The following is a 17,069-nucleotide window of genomic DNA, read 5'->3' as shown; positions in this document are numbered from 1 at the left end:
ACATTGGGAAGAACAAGTCATTGTCAACAACAACTTAACCATAATATTATGTCTTTAGAATTAACCATCACACTTGTTTTAAGATCATTCAATGTTATCCCCTGATTTGAAACAAACGTTAAACCCAATGTATAGTCCATAAATATAGAAATTATACCTACATTAAGGTTACTCTATTTGCCTGCATGAAGGACTTTAGTACTAATGTACAAAAGTAAAAATGTTCAAATCATGTTGCTCTAAAATACAATGACAGACATTACATAATACAGTTATAAGAGCATGATAAAAACCAATGTGTATTCTCTAAAAAAAGACGGTTGTAGGGTAGGCCACTAAAGCACAACAGATCCTCCTAAAACTACATTTATAAACAGCATGGATAACATGGACCCCAAAACACCATTCAAAGGGGACCCCCCTGAAAAGGCACGGAACACAAAGCAGTGAGTAAACTGCCAACCTGCTCAGTATGTCTCTGGTATAACAAATTCAAACTCGGATGAGCCAGAGGGAGGCGGAGGGGGGGGTTGTGGAGGGTTAGTGTGGCTTGCTGGTCGGGGGTGAGCACCTGGCCGAGGATGGGCACCAGGCTCCACAAAGATGTCGTCCCAGTTCAACATCTTGCCCTGTGTGGAGGACTGAAGCCCTTGGTCTGCCAGCTGTCCTGTATTGGGGTTAATGTGGTGCACAACACCTTCCTCGTTGATGACGGGAATCCCGTCTGGGTCCTCTGACACATAGGAGTAGGGCTTCAACTGGAGAGTCTTACAAGGAAGCAGGCGGTACAAGTTGTTGTTGGTATCATCCTTTTCTTTCCTCCCCGAGGGATCCTGATTGTGGGCTTGTTTGCAGTGGGTAGACAACAGCTGATAGTTCATGAACATGTCATTGCACAGCAGGCACTGGTACCTTCTCTCCCCTGTGTGATGGATCTCGTGTTTTGTCCTGTACTCAGCCAGGGCGAACACTTTGTCGCAGTAGTGACAGGGATACTTCTTCTCCCAGGAGTGAGTGTTGAAGTGGCGCCTCAGGCTGGTCAGACACACGTATGGCCGCTTGCAAACAACACACACGAAAAAGGTCTTCCCGTCCATGATGAGCTCATAGTGATCTTCCTGCTCCGTTTTTGTTTTTTTCTTGGTTGGGCCCCCTTGTGGTGAGAGGGGAGAGGTGTCAAAGGTTTTCAAAGAGTTGGACATGACGGCCCTTTTCCCTTTACTGCCTTTAGAACCTCCTTCCCCTGGGTCCTCTTTCATGGGCACAATGTCATATGTATTTTCACCGATGTTGGCGTAAACTTTACATCCTGTAGAAAGAGAGTCGATCTCTGATGCCTTATCGAGTGTTATTGTCTTTTTTGCAGCCATGACTGATTTGGAAATGTTAAGACCTACTTCATTTATAGTGTGGCCAGGTGACTTTACATCTGAGAGCCTTATTTTGAAATCTCCTTGTCTGGGTGTAACAACCTGCTTCTTGTGGACGCCTAATACCTCATGATTTTCAGAGGGCAGAGAAGTGTTGTGAAGTTCTGGGGTGAAACTGATCCGGATGGGTTGGGGTGTGGCAGGGGAGGTTCCTCCAGAAGTGGGCCCATCAGAGGAGGATCCACCAGGGAGAGGGGGTATACTAGAGCGGGTGTCTGGGGACATCATGGGGCTGTGGGATTTAAGGGATGAAGGAGGGCTATGGAGGAGGGACAATTTGTCTCCATCTGTTGGGCCCGCTTTGACTGTTTTCTGCTGTTCCTTTGTTATTGCAGGACTAGCCTCACATTTTTTCTTCGTAACAGACTCTTCCTCGGAATCAGGTGCATCCAAATCGATTACCTCAGAATGTTTTGATTTCTCAATTGCTCTGGTCTGGGCATCTGTCTTCGAGACAAACAATACCTCGTCACTGTCCGAGTCCTGTTCCTTGTCCGTACTTTTGTCCGTCTGATTGAACTCCTCAGCTGAAAGTGAAAATGACTCTGTTATAATGGGCATCATCAACCCATCATCATGTCTATCAGTCGAGTTTTCAGTGTCTTTGGACAAGCCAGGTAAGCCCTTAACTTGTGACAGTGGAACACCCAAGTTAGCTATGAACTTCACACCCAATGTCTGGCCAGCACTGATGAGTTCCTCCAGAATGTCAGAGCGAACTCTAACAATTTTTGAACTGTAGATGAAGTTTAGAATTTCCTCAAAAATGTCTGCCCGAATGAAATTCAATTCAATCACCTGCCCTGCCACTGAAAAAAGTTGGTGAAAATAAGTACTTGAGGCCGACAAGATGGTTTTGTGTGCTCTAAATTTTCGGTCCTGTATTATTATAGTGACATCGCAGAATAATCCATGATTTCGCTGTTCATTCATTGACTTCAGCACCGTGGCTGAATATTGTGTGTCTGTTGCAGAGATCAGCTTTAGGCTCGCCATCCCTATGGAGAGAAAAAAACATTAGTTTTTTTCATTGACACACTTTTAAAAAATACAACAAAACCCTTAGATTCTCGTAATGCCAGTGTAGTGGCAGAAACTGAATAAACGTGGCTACATAACAAAAAGGTGACTTTGCAGAGCTAATGGGGGGCAAGTGGGAGTCAGCTCATATTGGCTATTGCATCAAGGTTCGGGCATTCAAGCGTCCAAGCTAGTTGCCTTAACTATTTCAGTTTGAGTCTAATCCGGAATGCCTCCAATTTATAGTAGACGTAAACATGGACTGCTTTCTGCTTGAAAACTCAATCCCATCTCGCCGAGCTAAACAATTGACAATTGTAACTGCTCGATGGTAAGTAAACTACTCAAAGCACCCTTACAGTGGGCATTAGGTTCACATAAATGTGCAAATTGCGATAGAAATAGTCGATTTGCCTAAAATATAAATGTTATAAATGCAGGCTCCATAACAAGATAGTTACAGGGTAATAACTATTGTGTGGTGACAATGCGATACCAACATTAGCTCGCTAGCTACTATAGCTAACTAGCTAGCTACTTTATTGCTAGTTCCCTTCCTGGTTCCCCCAGGTTGCGGCCTTTGACATTAGCTGATCGAGATGTGATCAGACATTGAAAAAAACGTTCCACCATTTATTTTCTTAAACAGCACAAAATACCTGCAACGTAATGGCGGATGATCAATCTTTCAAGAAAGTAGATAGATGATGATGGCTGCAGACAACGAGTCACCCCCCTGTCGCAAGGCTGCTCGTTATTCCATGACCAACAGGAGTCGCCGTTGTGTTTTAATCAATCATTTGCAAGTGAAACGTATCGTAAACATAACATGACATACACATTACATGGAATTAATCAGACTAAAACAAATAATTCCATTGCTGTGAACCTCAGAATAAAAATAGACTGACCCTGCAACGGCCATTCATTCAGTTTAAATGCACGGAACTATTGTTTTATATTCATATTTAGAAGGGATGTTTACTTTCCTTACACTCGCCGTAATTTCCGGTTTCCGTTTGCTCGTGCATAGAAGTCGCGTAAAAACAACGATGGCTGGAACAGTGGAGTGAATACATCTACGCACTTCGGTTTTGTAATTCCTGTAAATGTGTTGATATTTTCAGATACAAAGCTATGCCTATGTTTGATCGGACAGGCTCTAATGGCAACAACCATGAAGACCAGACAAGCCCTGGGAGGGTAAGACGGCGGAGTCGTTCTCGCAGCAGATCTAGAGAGTTTGGTCCTCTGCCAAAGGCCCCAAAATACGATACAGACATCTCATTGAAAGATGAGCGAAGGTCTCGACAGTCCGAAAGTCGTGAAAGAAATGTTAGGAGGTTTCGCATGGGTAGCCCACGTAGTCGTTCGAGGTCTCGAGAGAAAATAAACAGTTGGTATGATCAGCGCGATGGCAGACATGGTGGTTCCAGGAATGAGTACTACGATCAGCGGGATGATGCTCAACGCCAAAGACAAGAGGCCTTCAACGCAAGGTACTAAGAACCTATCTGCCTGCCTGCTTTCATCAATATAGCTTTCGTGTCTCATCTTCCCCTCTTCGAAACGTTACTGAATGAGTTAATTCGACTTATTTTTCAGACGTCTACAAGAAAGGGAGAGAATTGGTGAACTCGGATCGTCTGAGGTCTGGGGCTATTCTCCGAGAGTAAGAGAACCTGAGTAAGTTACAAAAACAAATACAAGTATGAACAATTATGATATTCAGAATTACATATATGCGGATTTATGTCAGCACCAACGAAGCCGACTTCCTTAAGTGTTTGGTCTGTGCATTTTCCCCCTCACAAGTTCTGATGAACATACACCAGTTGAAGAGGAGGTGAAGAACAGCAGCTCAGATTCAAGTTCAGAAGGTGGATATATTTGCTCAGTGCAAGTTATTACCCATGTTTGTTTATATATATCTAAATTCTAGACTTGTTTGGTAATTGCTATGCTGAAAATTCAACAACTAATTTATCTAACTCACAGATGACAAGAAAAAGAAAAAGAAGAAGAAAAAGAAATCAAAAAAGAAGAAAAACAGGAAACACTCAGAGGATAGTGAGTCAGAGTCTGACTCTGATGGTAAGATATTTGTTGCATTTTTACAGTTACATTTTGAAGATGTATGACTGATTAGTTGTGTTTATGTATTTCCCACTTTTGTGTTTAAGGAGAAGAAGTAAAGAAGAAGAAAAAGAAAAAGAGCAAAAAGTATCCAACCAAATTTTGCAGGATTTCTTTAGTTGTTGATCATTATCCATACACGAGGATGTAATCATCATTCCAATTGTCACGTCATCTCTTTAGGAAGAAGTCCAAAAAGAAGAAGGCCAAGAAGAGCCGTAAACAGTCCAGTGACTCGAGCAGTGAGCAGTCAGAGGAGGAAGAGGATGCCACTGAAGAGCTCTGGGTGGAGAGAACCTGCACGGATGAACACATTGTCGGGCCGGAGGCTCCTCTAACCCACCTGTCCCAGGATGACAAGCCTCTGGAGTGAGTCACTTTAACCATTTATAGTCATTATCAAAGTCAATTTGAGGTTACCTGTCGAATGGTCAGTTAATGCAGATATTTTTTTTTTTTTGCAACCCATAGCTTTGGTCATGCGCTGCTGCCAGGTGAGGGTGCTGCCATGGCAGAGTATGTGAAAGCAGGCAAGCGTATCCCAAGAAGAGGAGAGATCGGGCTGACCAGTGATGAAATTGCAACATTTGAGAAGTCTGGCTTTGTGATGAGTGGGAGCAGGTACGTTTGCATTATTTATAAGTGTTCTTATGTGTATATTTGAAATACCTGTACTTTTAAATGGAGCTGAGTTTGAAATGAATGCTATTCTGCTTTCCCCAGACATCGACGTATGGAGGCTGTGCGTCTGAGAAAGGAAAACCAGATTTACAGTGCAGATGAAAAGAGAGCTCTTGCATCTTTTAACCAGGAAGAGAGAAGGAAAAGGGAAAGCAAGATCCTCTCCAGTTTCAGGGAAATGGTGTACAGGAAAACTAAAGGCAAAGATGATAAATAAGTCTTTGTCCCAAATGGTTCATAACTTCAAATACCTTTTTTTTCCTTTCCCTAAACTTTGTGTTTTATTGTCTGAGATCAAATGTTTTTATTCTCAGTTTTTGTAAAGGGGAATTGAAATAGTAATGCAAATTGCTTTTGTTCATGCATTATGTATAAATCAGTCAGTTCAACAGAATAGAATGAGCCACCTTATTTCTGTGCATAAGTGTAAAGAAAAACTGTTGACAGCAGGTGCACAGGTTAAATTGTATTTTGTAATTTGCTATTGTGCATTTCTAACTTCCAGTCTAACCTTGAACCTTCTACCTTTTTTATTTTTGCTAATGTGCATGTTGTTTAGCTTGAGAAATAAAATTTGTAATGTGGCTAGTAAATCATAACATTGTACTTGGATTATTTTAACTTGAATTAGTGATATGAGGAGGATCTGCATCTACAGGGCTTTGCATAAATGAGGCAAATCATACAGTATTATGTACTTATGCACATATAAGCTACACACCAAATCTGAGATGCCAGGTGATATGTCCTGTAGATTCAAGGCTATACATTCATACATGACAGTCCCTCCAATTATCTTGAACTTCTAGGCTGTCCAATGGTACAAACGAGTTTATTACAAGTTAAAAGTTTTACTTTATATCACTAACAGAAACTGGACCAGTCATTTATATCGCATAACAGTAGTTTAATTTACAACCAAAATCCAGCTTTATGTGAAATCTGTATCTTCAATGGATGTTCTCAAGTCCCTGTGAGAAAAATAAAATACACATTTGTTAAGAAAACATGAGGTAGGTCACATGTTTATTTGATATGGTGTAGCTTAGTAAAAAAATGTTGTTGACATATTTACTTTAGACTGGTGATACACTCCAGTTCCTGACACACGTTTATCTCTCTCCATCAAGTACCACTGGTAAGGAACTCGCGCAATTCTCTTTTCCTAAATAATAAGAATTTAGATATATTAGGACGGACTGGGTTTACAAATATAGCTTATCTATATTGGCAATGCTGTATGTAGCTAAGCAAAATCTTGCATTTGGTAAAACAAGACGTACTCACCTTCCCCCCGTTCGTGAACTTCTGGATCTGAGCAGTGAGAATACCAGGAATAATGAGACATGCGGTCATGATGCCAAGACCGGGCAATATTTCATACCACATAGTTGCAGTGTATATAGTGTCAGACACACACGTAAAGAAACAGACACTTTAGGTGCCTGGAAGATAACGTAGCCGAGAAATTGTGTTGTTTTCCTATTAAAATGTCTACTGTCCTCCTAGACACATTGACGGTCATTCATTTTACTTCCGGGAGAATTTTGCCTGAGCGTTCCAACTTCACAGCGCCCTCGTGTGGCAGAAGCAAGTTCAGCTCAAGAGCCGATACAAAAAAAGAAAACAGTTTTGTTGTTGACTGCTAGCTAGCTGGTTCAGGTAGCTGGCAATTTGTAACTACAGCCATAAAAGTTATTGAGGTTGGATTAAAATCAAAACGATTGCTAGCTGTCTAGCCATCAATTATGAAAGAGGACAAGGAAAATACTCGTCCAAGAGAGAAAAGGGTGGAATTAAAAGTCGAAGATGTGGAAAAAACAGAGAAGCCGAAGGAGAAAAAGGAGGCAATGACGAAGGTACTAGTAGCAAGACTAGCTAGCTACAGTAACGTCGCGCTAATTTCACTTGGCTGGTTACTAGCTAGTTTAGTTGCTTAAAGTTCGCGTTTCTGACTATCTAGCTACCCTTCCCTCGACGATTTGGCGTTTGTGTATAACGTAGATTAACTTGTGGATACTAGATTTCTATATGAAACAGTAAGATTGTGCTGTATACCTGACATTCCAGGTTTCACTATTATAAATGATTTAGCCGTGCTCACATTAGCTACCTTAACATTCTTATTGCCCCAACCCATCTCCTAATAATACTGTTGTTACCATCTCAGAACATCAGTATTATACAGTAAATGCCATGGTAGGCTAATATCATTGTTGATAGAAATGGGCTTAACTAACATGGCAATTAGGGAACATTCTACTAGCACCACACGTTTGCAACTGTTATATACTGTTATATAGTCTAACGATACTCTGATTCCAACAGCTACAGAACTAGTTTGCAAGTTTATAAGCCAAGAAAAATGTAGTGTTTGATACACTCTTGTTTCTCTCAGATTGTCATTCGTCGCTTGCCGCCTAGTCTCACCAAGGAGGAACTGGAGGAGCAGTTACAGCCTCTTCCAGAAGTAGACTACCTTGAATTTTTCTCCAGTGACACCAGGTGTGTGATTTATTTATTTACTGCTTATTAATTTTTCCATTTAAATTGGAGAGCAAATTAACTCTTTATCTTTTGCAGCATGTACCCACACCTGTTTGCAAGAGCTTACATCAATTTCAAGAATCAGGAAGATATTGTTCTCTTCAGAGACCGCTTTGATGGATATGTGTTCATAGACAATAGAGGTAAGGTTTGATATCTCAGGAGGATGTACTTCTCAGTGATGATAAGCATATTTTAAAACATAAAGCACGGTTTGATAGTATTATTAAGTTTCAACTTTGAGAAATCTTTCTGATTTACCTCCACCATAAATAATCTCAATGTCATATATGTAATGCTATACTTTGCTTGTTTAACAGGCCAGGAATATCCAGCTATTGTTGAATTTGCACCTTTTCAAAAGATCGCGAAAAAAAGGAGTAAGAAGAGGGATGCTAAGAGTGGAACAATAGATGAAGGTGACAATATTATGTGGACTTGAAGAGCCATTTCAGATGATTTCCTTTATTGTACGACTAATATGTGATCTGCTCTTAGATCCTGAATACAAGAAATTCTTGGAGTATTATAATGCAGATGATGAAAAGTTTACATCTACCCCGGAGACTCTTCTTGAGGAAATAGAAGCCAAATCTAAGGAATTAGTGGGTGTGTATTAGCTGAAGCCGTTATGTTGTCTTGTAAATTAAATCCACATTGGGACTCCTGCTTTAATGTTTTTTGTTTACACTTTTATCCCTTCAGCCAAAAAAACAACACCTTTATTGGACTTCCTAAAAAATAAACAGGTAGTTGTTAAGAATCTTCTGTTCTGTGATTGTGTATCTGTTTGTTTGCATGAGAACCAGATAACTAATTCTTATTGTTTCTGTTTGATTAGCGAATCAGGGAGGAGAAGAAAGAGGAGAGAAGAAGAAGAGAACTGGAGCGTAAGAGGTTGCGGGATGAGGACCGTCGCAAATGGAGGGAGGAGGACAGGAGGAAACGTAAAGAGGTGGAAAAGATGAAGAAAGGTGACAAATCTGTGGAGAAAGAGAAAGACCAGGCAAAAGAGGAACCAAAAATTAAGGTGCAGTTAAACGTTCCACACGTGTAGTGTTTTCCATCTACACCAGTGTTTCCCACACATAGACCCATTTGCCACAGAATCAACACCGGCCGGCACATATTGTTATATTTTTTTTAAAGCTAATTAAAACACGTAGCGTATTCGTTCAGCTGCATTTCCTTTCTTTTGGGTTGGGCGTGTGGATTTTGTGAAGGTGTGAATCATTTAAAGTATAATAAATAATATAACCCCCCCCGGTCAGACACAGGGTGACCCCCCCCACACACACACACACACACAACCACAAAATTGCTTTCTAATCAGCTAATCTGTGGGAAACACTGTACACATTATGATTTCACACATTTTCCTAAAGTGGATCTACTGCTTGTTGCTGTTGATTTTGCAGCAAGACATAGAAAACCGTTATTGGTACAAGACAAGAAAATACAAAAACTCTACAAAAACTCTACATAGGGTACATCAAATGGAAGGGGGGGATTAAATGTTGCAGACTCAGGGAGAACAAAAGTTGTCCTGTCAGTCATGGAGTCACATATGAAAGAAAAAAAAAATGAGTATAAGAATAAAGTTCTGAATTTGTCAGTTACAATAACATAGCAAAGTACAGTTGTTATTGTGTGTGTCTGTGTAGCTCCTGAGAAAACCAGATCGTGGAGATGACTTTGATTCTGAGAAACCTAAAGAGAAGGCAAAGAAGCCCGAGAAGGACAAGCCCATGAGGGATGACAGAGTTTCTGGGGGAGTCGACTTGAGGAAACGCCAAAACAATGAAAACAGGGAAGACAAAGGACGCAAGTAAGTTAAATCTGACATTGTTCATTAGGACAGGGTTGATACATTTTGCGAACCCAGCAATTTTGGCTTGAGTTCAAAAGGATTCAAACCAAAATATCCCACCCCCCTCCCTTCAAAGCCTGAATACCGCCGGGAGGAGGTAACGCCCACAGATAACAGATTCATTAAAAGTTACTGTCAAACCCCTAGATAGACAAAAATGCATCTCAACAACATTACCAACCCTACCTTTAATACATGCAGGTCATTCACACCACTGGTATCTTTCAAATGTGATTGTGTTTGTGAGCAGAGCCGACGACGAGGGCCGTAAAGACTTCCGGGAGCGGGATGTAGACCGAGACAGGGAACGAGAGAGAGAACGGCGTCAGAAGGAGAAGGAACGGATAAGAAGACAGGACGAGGACCGGAGAAGGAGGAGGGAACGGCACGATGGGGAGAACACCTACAGGAAGAGAGAAGAGGAGGCGAAAAAGGAGAAAGACAGAGTCTGGGAGAAGAGAAAGGGCGAGCATGCTGGAGACTCCATCCATGACAGATCTGAAAGGTCATCTAAAGATAATAGAAGGGAGGAGAATGCTAAGAGGGACAGATTAAGGAACAAGGTATTAACATGAATCCTGTTACTCATTTATCAGTTGTCAATTGTGTGAATACCTTTCCTAACCTTTTAGTTTTTCTGTGCTTCAGGATCGACCTGCCATTCAGCTGTACCAGCCAGGAGCTAGGAGCCGGAGGGGTGGTGGTGGAGGTGGAGGTGGAGGTGGAGGAGGAGGTGGTGGAGGAGGTGGTGGAGGAGGAGAGTCTCACATTGTTGAAAGAAAGCCAGAACACGAGACCAAAAGACTCCAAGACAAAGGAGATGAATGATGAGATGAACCCAGGTAGCATGATCAGTCAGGTGAGGACAGGTCGAGGTTTGCTACGGTCAGAGCATTCTGGGGACAGAATAGTTGGAGTGCTCCTCAAGCAGAGCTCCATCCAGCCACTGTCAATCAGAGGCGTCCATTTGTCAATGGTTCCTCTAGTGCCTGAACGTGTCCCTCTTTAGATTTGCTTATGAAGAAAGACAGGAGAAAGCTTGCACCTCATTCATGTTTGCAAGACTATGGCTACATAGGGCATAAGTTAAGCCAAAGCTTTCTAGGACCACATTAACTCAAAGTGACCTTACCTCAGTATTGGTACATGGTATGTATATTGGATTGGCCCTCTACTGCAAGTCTTTCACACATAACATACTGTGTACACCTAATTTTCATTCAGCTGTAGGAGAACTACATGCGCTGAAGTCAATCAAAAGTTGTTTTGTTATGGATTCGAACCTATGAATTCCCTTTTGTTTTGACACACGAAAAATCATTAATTACTTGTTCTGTTGTTTAATCCATACAGCGATTCAGGAAGGTAGCCATTTTTGACTATACTGAACTGTGAGCCATGCCTTGATTTAAGCGAGCATGCAACCTTCAGTGGGTGACCAACCCTGTGGCCTTCTTTCTAAATTAAGATGCACCTCACCTTTATTAGTAAGCTATGCTGCACTAATAAAAACGAAAGCAGTATGGGCAAACAATGTTACCAATTGTATTAACATAGCCACTCTCATTTGAAATAAACATATGTTATTTAAGTGTATGTTTCATTTTGAATTTCTGAAGCCTTGCAAAAAGAGATTTGAGAGATATAAATGGGCCAATAAAAAATGTTTTATTACCAATATGTGTGATTTGTTTGGGTATCAAAAATAATTCACTACAGATTTATTTGAAAAGATTGTTTGTGTAGCAACCTTCACTTTAATTTTACTCGAGGTTATCAGAAAGCCTCCTTTCCTTGTTTCTATTGCTTTTCGGGTGCACTGACATACAGGTGCAATAACGCAGATTGTCCACCCAGTGACGCTGTGAATAGACGATGGAAGAATTTGCCAGACTCCGATTGGATATTAACTTATACATCACTACCGCTTCCCTTTCTTCTTTCTCTTCTCCCACCGCCATTGTGGTGAAAGGACTGTGGACAAAATGGTAAGTTAAAATCGCTAACCATCGTATACCAAACCGGTTAATGGTATTATTCATTTCAGCTAACGAATAGTGTAATAAACGGCCACATTGATTTTGTGTATATTTACGCAAATAGTCTATTGTGTCCCAGTATTAAACATCTTGATCAAATCGCGTGATTGAACCCGGTGTCTCTTTACTATTAACGTGTTACAGTGACCCGAATGATTGAACCATCTCAGATTTAAGTTGCCGGGGGGGGGCAACAATAACGTTTTATTTTTCACATATATAGCCTTACCGTTGCTGTAACATCAGGGGTGGCACGATTTGCATAGTTTGGCAGTGTATCGCGTAGTCAATGCAACTTGGAAAGCTTCTCAGCCTAACGTTAAGGGGAATGCATGTTGGTTTGTTCAACTTTGTAAATGGCTGTCTGTGCATTTCAGTCGTCCCACAAGACGTTCAGGATCAAACGCTTTCTTGCTAAGAAGCAGAAGCAGAACAGGCCTATCCCGCAGTGGATCAGAATGAAGACTGGCAACAAGATCAGGTATGTTTACCTTGCATGTATCGTTGGCGCCGCAAACAGTGCAACACATGCAATGTGCGTGATACAAACATGCGCTGGTCCCATCTGACATTTTTAAAGCAGGTCTGCAATTACAGTACTTCAAATGTGTGGGAGTATTGTCATTAATCCTGCTGAGAGTAACATTCTGCTGTGGAGTATTTATACCTGGTCACATTATTGATGAGGATGCTCTGTGGTAGTGACAAAAACTTGGCCCAACCTATAAAGTGGAAACACTGGTGTTAATGTCTTGGTGACTATGAGTTAAGTTTATTTTTTTGTCTATTGTGAAATGGGTCCCTCACAATGTATTTGAGGAGCATCTTTAGTAATGGATGTAAATGTTTTAGATTCAGTGTGTGTATTGTCTCGTGAAGAATCCAGGAGGTTGCATAGTCTAAGGATCTGGGTAGTCTTACTGCTGTAAACATCTTCATAAGCCTGGGTGTCTGATTTCTCATTAACCTGGAAATGTTAGGAATAGGAAGAGATCACTATTGATTCACTAACGGTTTCCTGGTTTTAAGGTATAACTCCAAGAGGAGACACTGGAGGAGGACCAAGCTGGGCTTATAAGCACTCAGATCTCCAACATCCCTTGCTTCTTCCATCTGCCAAGACCTCCACCTGCTGGGCCTGGAAAGGAAGCCATGTTATCTGGAACAGCAGTCTTTTTGTACAGATACTCTGGTTATTCTCGTGTTTGACAATAAAAGATGTGATGAAACCAGAAATGTCTGTCCTCTTGTGGGCTTATTTGTGTGATGCACATTATAAATCTTGAATTTAATTTGCTACTAGGGATTAGTGACTGTTGACCTATTTGACATGTCTATAAAACTGCCTAGATTTAGAATAGAGAATTTTTCATGTAACTGCACATGATTTATTGGTAAAATAAGCATCAGTGACATTGACATGATTAGAATAGAAATGTAGTAGGCTATTGTGTTTGGTGCAAAACACGTTAATAGACATTTTTGTGCACTTGATATTCCTGTTTCAATCCTATGCCTACATTTTTTTCCCAGAGAACGAAAAGAGGGACATCAACTTCTTAAATGACGCAAAACGACCGCTGACAAATTTCCCCCTGGCCAGATCAAACGAGTCCACCTCATCTTTTTCCTCACACATTTCTGCCGTCGGTAATTGATTGGCGCAATTGTTGTTAGTGTTCTGCAAACACACAGTATGTTCTTCATCCCAAGTGCCGAGAAGTTCCTTTATCTCTATTGGGGTGATTTCTTTCAGATATTGCCAAGCCTTTCTTCCATTGTAGTCCATGGCATCAACATCAGCACCGAACGCACCGACTAGAATCTTAATCACCATGTGCTGACTGTGCATCGCTGCCACATGAAGTGGGGTGAGACCACCACTGCCTTTGACGTTAATGTTCACGGGAATCTCCACCCTTTCAGAGTGCTTCAATAATTTTATCAGAGTTTCATCTTGGCCCCCTTTGGCGAGCCAGTGGAGCACAGTATAACCACTAACAACATCTTTCCTGGTTAAAAGATAAGGATCCTCTGAAAGAAAGTCCATTATAGTTTCATAGTTCGGATCCACAGCAGACAACATCCATGCATGTTCCATAGGAGACAGAGCCCAACTCGTATCGTCAAGGAGACGGACGTCTTCCTCACTGTCCCTTAAGGAGACGCCGGAACTTTCAGAAGACAGTACCTGATTAAGTCCACTATGGGAAGGGTTGCTCAAAAATAGATCCTTCAAATATTTTTTGCGCGAAGCAGGAGTGAGCGAAGCTCTCTCAGGCACACCTGCCGACAATCTCGAAGGTGCGTTGCTAGTATCGCTTGCCTCTTGTTTCTGAAGCCTGGACCTGCGTGCTGAAGCAGAGCCGTGCAGTGCCCGCGCACCATATCTCGACAAGCGCTCTACAATATTTGCACGTCCAGAAGCAGTGCCGTTGGTGTCTTTGTTACTGTACACTGGATCAGATTCAGATTCGCCTATGACATCTTGACGCTGCATCGTTCCTACGCAAAGCACACGCTCAATAGGCATATTTGTCGCAGTGTTGACATCCTCTGTTGGGTCACTGGTGCTGTCATTCATGTTGTTGAGTTTCGGTAACTCTTGTTTCCTCTTTTTAGAGCACTCCTGTGGACATCAGTCTGCTTCTATAAACAATTTCGCTATTTATCTCCACAACTACTTTTCCCAGAAGACTTCGTAGACTGTTTAAAAAAAAAAAAAAAGGATTAACCATTTGTTTTGTAATATTAATCTTAGTCGTTCCTCTTTCCAACATTATGGGTCACATCATTTTCCTTCATTGTTACGAATGTGCGTGTTGTTTTGAATGCTGCATTAACAAATAACATGTCTATTAAAATCACTGAAGGGTATTAAGTCCTCACCTTCCGACTGGTCGTTTCCATGGAGGTGGGTACACAACTTACTTGATCGAAAACGAGTCCAGGTTTGAAATTAATTTGTCCACAACAAAAAGCTCCAAACGTCAATCTTTATTGATTCTCCGTGACAAAAGTTTCTTCACAGACTTTCACTTCCTTCTCTCCGCTCTCCCAGTACTTCCACTTGGTTAATGATACAAAGTTCAGTTCTAATCTTTATGACTAAACGCCAACACATGTGGCCTCATTGGTCAATTCTCAGGCGGAAGTAAAAGTATGCTGGTGCATGGTCTAGTTGAGATGATGCTCAAGTCAGCTTTACTGACAAAAATTCTAAACTTGAGACAAGTTGTCCAAGTTTATATAAAGAAAAACATTTTTGTGACTTAAAAACAACATTTTTAAAAAGCAAAATCAATTATACATTGAGTCAGGCGATTCTGGAGGCATGTCTACAGTCAACTCATTGATAGTTTGAAGGAAGGCATCCAATTCTGAAGAACAGTCTGAGGAAAAAAAGAAAATAATGTGTTACTGTTATATTTGCAAAAAAGAACACTCCAATTTCTGCATAATCACTAGTGGTGTTCCCATTTCCAACACCTTATAATAGTGTGCAAGTATTACTTCTAGCCAGCCATGTCACAAACAAGTGTATTTCACACAAGTAGTACCTGGGTGTTGTGCGTTCTTTATGGGAGACAAAAACTGAGTCTCTAGAACTTCCAAGTCCTCCTTGGGTGGATAGGGTGTTTGTGGAAAGGCCAATCCTGGCAGAGCAAGGTGACCCAGACGAACCACATCCTCAGGGACAACATATTTCTCAAACTCTAGAACCACAAAAAAAACATTTTTACACACATGCCTCAGTTTGATAATTCCCGGCATGACCTCACTCTCGGTTAGTAAGTGTGTGTATAATATATATAAAAAAAAACGTGTATATACACACACACACACATTGTTTTTTTAGACAGAAGAGGTAATTGATGATGCAGCATCCATAAATAAGGATTACCTAGTGGGTCATAGGGTATAAACCTCTCAATATCTGGGTATTCATCCACCTTGGTCTGGAGAGCAGTTCTAATTTTGGGTTCCTTCTGAAAGATTAAGAATCATTAGTGTCTGTCCAAAATGATAGCTACCACTAAGGTTCTGTAGTTGTTCCATCTTTTTCTTAACACCACATTTCATGCTAATCCTCTCCCTAGGTGCTCATAGGTAATGCAAGTTTTTTTCTGGGGCTGAGTTTGAGATTATACCGACAGCCTCTTACCCAACTGTCCAGCAATTTGGTTCTCTCATGTCTGACAGCTGGAGTAAGGGCGATCTTATTGATGGCTCCCAAAGCCTTGCGACCAGATAGAATTGGAGTATGTAATTTTTTCCCAGTAAAAGGAGTCTTCAAAACGTCTGCAAGACATTTTTGTAGAGAACACGTTGGGAAGGTAAAACAAATTAATTAGGTTACCCAGCAAGAAGTTGCTTAGCAGGTTAAAAGTGAGCTATAACGTATTTAAATGAGTTACCTGGGGGAGCAGACGCTAGCCGATGTCTGCTCTTTAAGTTTGGTGCATGAAGCCTTGCATTTTCTCTCTCGGCAAAGTTTATGGAGGCCATTCGAGCTAATATCTAAGAAAATGTTGATGTTAGGTACAGATCACCAGAATGTAAAAGGTTAAGACTGGTTTAGTTCTGTCTGGCTTAGTAAATCGTTAAAACTACTACAGTAGCTAACTGAATCTACTACTGTTGGTCGCACTCTGCCAGAACACCAAAAGAAGCTAGCTACTAGTTGCTCGCTAACTAGGAACACCTCTTTTTCTTCCCATACTTGCAGCTAGCTAGCTCAATCGTACGGCCTCTGTTCTGTCTGGGCGGGAGAGTTTATCACTAGACAAACTTGAAAAACGTGCTTTTACATATAGTTTAGCCTAACAAGCTTGCTAATAGCCTTACCGTTGCTGGAACAACTCTGTTGTTTTGGTTCAGATGCAGGTGGGCCAGCGGCTCCTTTTTAAATCGCATCCTAACAGGCTATTGGTTGCGTGCGCTGTAGGGGGTGTGTCCACCTCACGCTGTACTTGAGATAGTCTATTAAAGTTTAACATTCAATAAGACAAGTTAGGTTAAGTAAATATAAATAAGGCTATAGCAGTTGTTATATCTAGGCTATATTGTATGGTCGAGGTAGGTACTTTTCACAGTTTTACTCTGTTTGCCTAATCATTTTGTAGTATAGACCAATCAAAATCCCAAAAATTCCCTCTGACATGATTTATATAAATAAAAAACAAAAATGTGCTAAAAAAAGAATGTGTCCTACACGTATAGTATACATACTGTTGAGTGTTAAGCGAAAAAAACAAAAAACATTTGGAGAATCACTACGGTTTACTGCTCAGTATATACCATTAAGAGAAATACAAGGGGAGGTTACCTTAATCCTAACCCTAG

At 41.0% G+C, this 17,069-nt stretch overlaps 7 protein-coding genes and 1 non-coding gene across 11 annotated transcripts; 4 read left to right on the top strand and 4 right to left on the bottom strand.

Annotated features, from left to right (window-relative positions):
- Positions 1-467: 467 nt before the first annotated feature.
- zbtb33 (zinc finger and BTB domain containing 33) lies at positions 468-3,397 on the bottom strand. 2 transcript variants are annotated; one of them, XM_047034147.1, is made up of 2 exons: positions 3,110-3,397; positions 468-2,428 (listed from the first exon to the last, which is right to left on the bottom strand). In XM_047034147.1, the coding sequence occupies exon 2, from the start codon at positions 2,424-2,426 to the stop codon at positions 468-470; it is 1,959 nt and encodes a 652-aa protein (XP_046890103.1). In that variant the 5' UTR covers positions 2,427-2,428; positions 3,110-3,397. The 2 variants fall into 2 exon arrangements, with proteins under 2 accessions (XP_046890103.1, XP_046890188.1); XM_047034232.1 differs by lacking the exon at positions 3,110-3,397 and having other exon boundaries at positions 468-1,957; positions 2,229-2,428.
- Positions 3,398-3,442: 45 nt separating this feature from the next.
- On the top strand, positions 3,443-5,969 carry LOC124476967 (NFKB activating protein). Its single transcript, XM_047034481.1, has 8 exons — positions 3,443-3,949; positions 4,056-4,136; positions 4,266-4,330; positions 4,449-4,544; positions 4,634-4,673; positions 4,770-4,955; positions 5,058-5,207; positions 5,310-5,969. Exons 1-8 carry the CDS (start codon positions 3,588-3,590, stop codon positions 5,482-5,484), a joined length of 1,155 nt encoding a protein of 384 aa, XP_046890437.1. The 5' UTR covers positions 3,443-3,587; the 3' UTR covers positions 5,485-5,969.
- A 188-nt stretch (positions 5,970-6,157) lies between these two features.
- On the bottom strand, positions 6,158-6,790 carry ndufa1 (NADH:ubiquinone oxidoreductase subunit A1). The gene is made up of 3 exons (XM_047034899.1): positions 6,555-6,790; positions 6,343-6,432; positions 6,158-6,238 (listed from the first exon to the last, which is right to left on the bottom strand). Exons 1-3 carry the CDS (start codon positions 6,654-6,656, stop codon positions 6,218-6,220), a joined length of 213 nt encoding a protein of 70 aa, XP_046890855.1. The 5' UTR covers positions 6,657-6,790; the 3' UTR covers positions 6,158-6,217.
- An 82-nt stretch (positions 6,791-6,872) lies between these two features.
- On the top strand, positions 6,873-11,354 carry upf3b (UPF3B regulator of nonsense mediated mRNA decay). The gene is made up of 10 exons (XM_047034358.1): positions 6,873-7,126; positions 7,666-7,772; positions 7,851-7,957; positions 8,135-8,233; positions 8,313-8,423; positions 8,520-8,563; positions 8,656-8,844; positions 9,479-9,642; positions 9,935-10,247; positions 10,333-11,354. The coding sequence occupies exons 1-10, from the start codon at positions 7,016-7,018 to the stop codon at positions 10,510-10,512; spliced, it is 1,425 nt and encodes a 474-aa protein (XP_046890314.1). The 5' UTR covers positions 6,873-7,015; the 3' UTR covers positions 10,513-11,354.
- A 228-nt stretch (positions 11,355-11,582) lies between these two features.
- Positions 11,583-12,959, top strand: rpl39 (ribosomal protein L39). Its single transcript, XM_047020550.1, has 3 exons — positions 11,583-11,672; positions 12,101-12,204; positions 12,753-12,959. Exons 1-3 carry the CDS (start codon positions 11,670-11,672, stop codon positions 12,799-12,801), a joined length of 156 nt encoding a protein of 51 aa, XP_046876506.1. The 5' UTR covers positions 11,583-11,669; the 3' UTR covers positions 12,802-12,959.
- LOC124471112 lies at positions 12,300-12,433 on the top strand. The gene has a single exon (XR_006956489.1). It is a non-coding gene; the product is annotated as a small nucleolar RNA SNORA69 (small nucleolar RNA).
- Positions 12,960-13,102: 143 nt separating the features above from the next.
- sowahd (sosondowah ankyrin repeat domain family d) lies at positions 13,103-14,807 on the bottom strand. 2 transcript variants are annotated; one of them, XM_047030803.1, is made up of 2 exons: positions 14,613-14,807; positions 13,103-14,429 (listed from the first exon to the last, which is right to left on the bottom strand). In XM_047030803.1, exon 2 carries the CDS (start codon positions 14,305-14,307, stop codon positions 13,240-13,242), a length of 1,068 nt encoding a protein of 355 aa, XP_046886759.1. In that variant the 5' UTR covers positions 14,308-14,429; positions 14,613-14,807; the 3' UTR covers positions 13,103-13,239. The 2 variants fall into 2 exon arrangements, with proteins under 2 accessions (XP_046886759.1, XP_046886852.1); XM_047030896.1 differs by having other exon boundaries at positions 14,655-14,734.
- pttg1 (PTTG1 regulator of sister chromatid separation, securin) lies at positions 14,706-16,700 on the bottom strand. 2 transcript variants are annotated; one of them, XM_047031022.1, is made up of 6 exons: positions 16,572-16,700; positions 16,142-16,244; positions 15,889-16,025; positions 15,628-15,712; positions 15,284-15,439; positions 14,706-15,115 (listed from the first exon to the last, which is right to left on the bottom strand). In XM_047031022.1, the coding sequence occupies exons 1-6, from the start codon at positions 16,638-16,640 to the stop codon at positions 15,024-15,026; spliced, it is 642 nt and encodes a 213-aa protein (XP_046886978.1). In that variant the 5' UTR covers positions 16,641-16,700; the 3' UTR covers positions 14,706-15,023. The 2 variants fall into 2 exon arrangements, with proteins under 2 accessions (XP_046886978.1, XP_046887060.1); XM_047031104.1 differs by having other exon boundaries at positions 15,628-15,709; positions 16,572-16,698.
- Between the last annotated feature and the right edge of the window lie 369 nt (positions 16,701-17,069).

Source organism: Hypomesus transpacificus, chromosome 1 (assembly GCF_021917145.1).
Source record: "Hypomesus transpacificus isolate Combined female chromosome 1, fHypTra1, whole genome shotgun sequence".
NCBI classification, from domain to species: domain Eukaryota; kingdom Metazoa; phylum Chordata; class Actinopteri; order Osmeriformes; family Osmeridae; genus Hypomesus; species Hypomesus transpacificus.
This window is presented reverse-complemented; position numbering and strand designations above follow the sequence as displayed.

Coding starts and splice junctions, on each gene's coding strand:
- sowahd (XM_047030803.1), bottom strand. CDS start 14,307: ATGAATGACAGCACCAGTGACCCAACAGAGGATGTCAACACTGCGACA.
- ndufa1 (XM_047034899.1), bottom strand. CDS start 6,656: ATGTGGTATGAAATATTGCCCGGTCTTGGCATCATGACCGCATGTCTC. Junction 6,433..6,554: donor AGTTCACGAACGGGGGGAAG/GTGAGTACGTCT, acceptor CTTATTATTTAG/GAAAAGAGAATTGCGCGAGT. Junction 6,239..6,342: donor GAGTGTATCACCAGTCTAAA/GTAAATATGTCA, acceptor TTTTTCTCACAG/GGACTTGAGAACATCCATTG.
- rpl39 (XM_047020550.1), top strand. Junction 12,205..12,752: donor AAGACTGGCAACAAGATCAG/GTATGTTTACCT, acceptor CCTGGTTTTAAG/GTATAACTCCAAGAGGAGAC.
- zbtb33 (XM_047034147.1), bottom strand. CDS start 2,426: ATGGCGAGCCTAAAGCTGATCTCTGCAACAGACACACAATATTCAGCC.
- upf3b (XM_047034358.1), top strand. CDS start 7,016: ATGAAAGAGGACAAGGAAAATACTCGTCCAAGAGAGAAAAGGGTGGAA. Junction 8,564..8,655: donor ACTTCCTAAAAAATAAACAG/GTAGTTGTTAAG, acceptor CTGTTTGATTAG/CGAATCAGGGAGGAGAAGAA. Junction 10,248..10,332: donor GGGACAGATTAAGGAACAAG/GTATTAACATGA, acceptor TCTGTGCTTCAG/GATCGACCTGCCATTCAGCT.
- LOC124476967 (XM_047034481.1), top strand. CDS start 3,588: ATGCCTATGTTTGATCGGACAGGCTCTAATGGCAACAACCATGAAGAC. Junction 4,331..4,448: donor CTCAGATTCAAGTTCAGAAG/GTGGATATATTT, acceptor TCTAACTCACAG/ATGACAAGAAAAAGAAAAAG. Junction 4,545..4,633: donor GTCAGAGTCTGACTCTGATG/GTAAGATATTTG, acceptor TTTGTGTTTAAG/GAGAAGAAGTAAAGAAGAAG.
- pttg1 (XM_047031022.1), bottom strand. CDS start 16,640: ATGCGATTTAAAAAGGAGCCGCTGGCCCACCTGCATCTGAACCAAAAC. Junction 16,026..16,141: donor GCTAGCGTCTGCTCCCCCAG/GTAACTCATTTA, acceptor AATGTCTTGCAG/ACGTTTTGAAGACTCCTTTT. Junction 15,440..15,627: donor TATACCCTATGACCCACTAG/GTAATCCTTATT, acceptor TTGTGGTTCTAG/AGTTTGAGAAATATGTTGTC.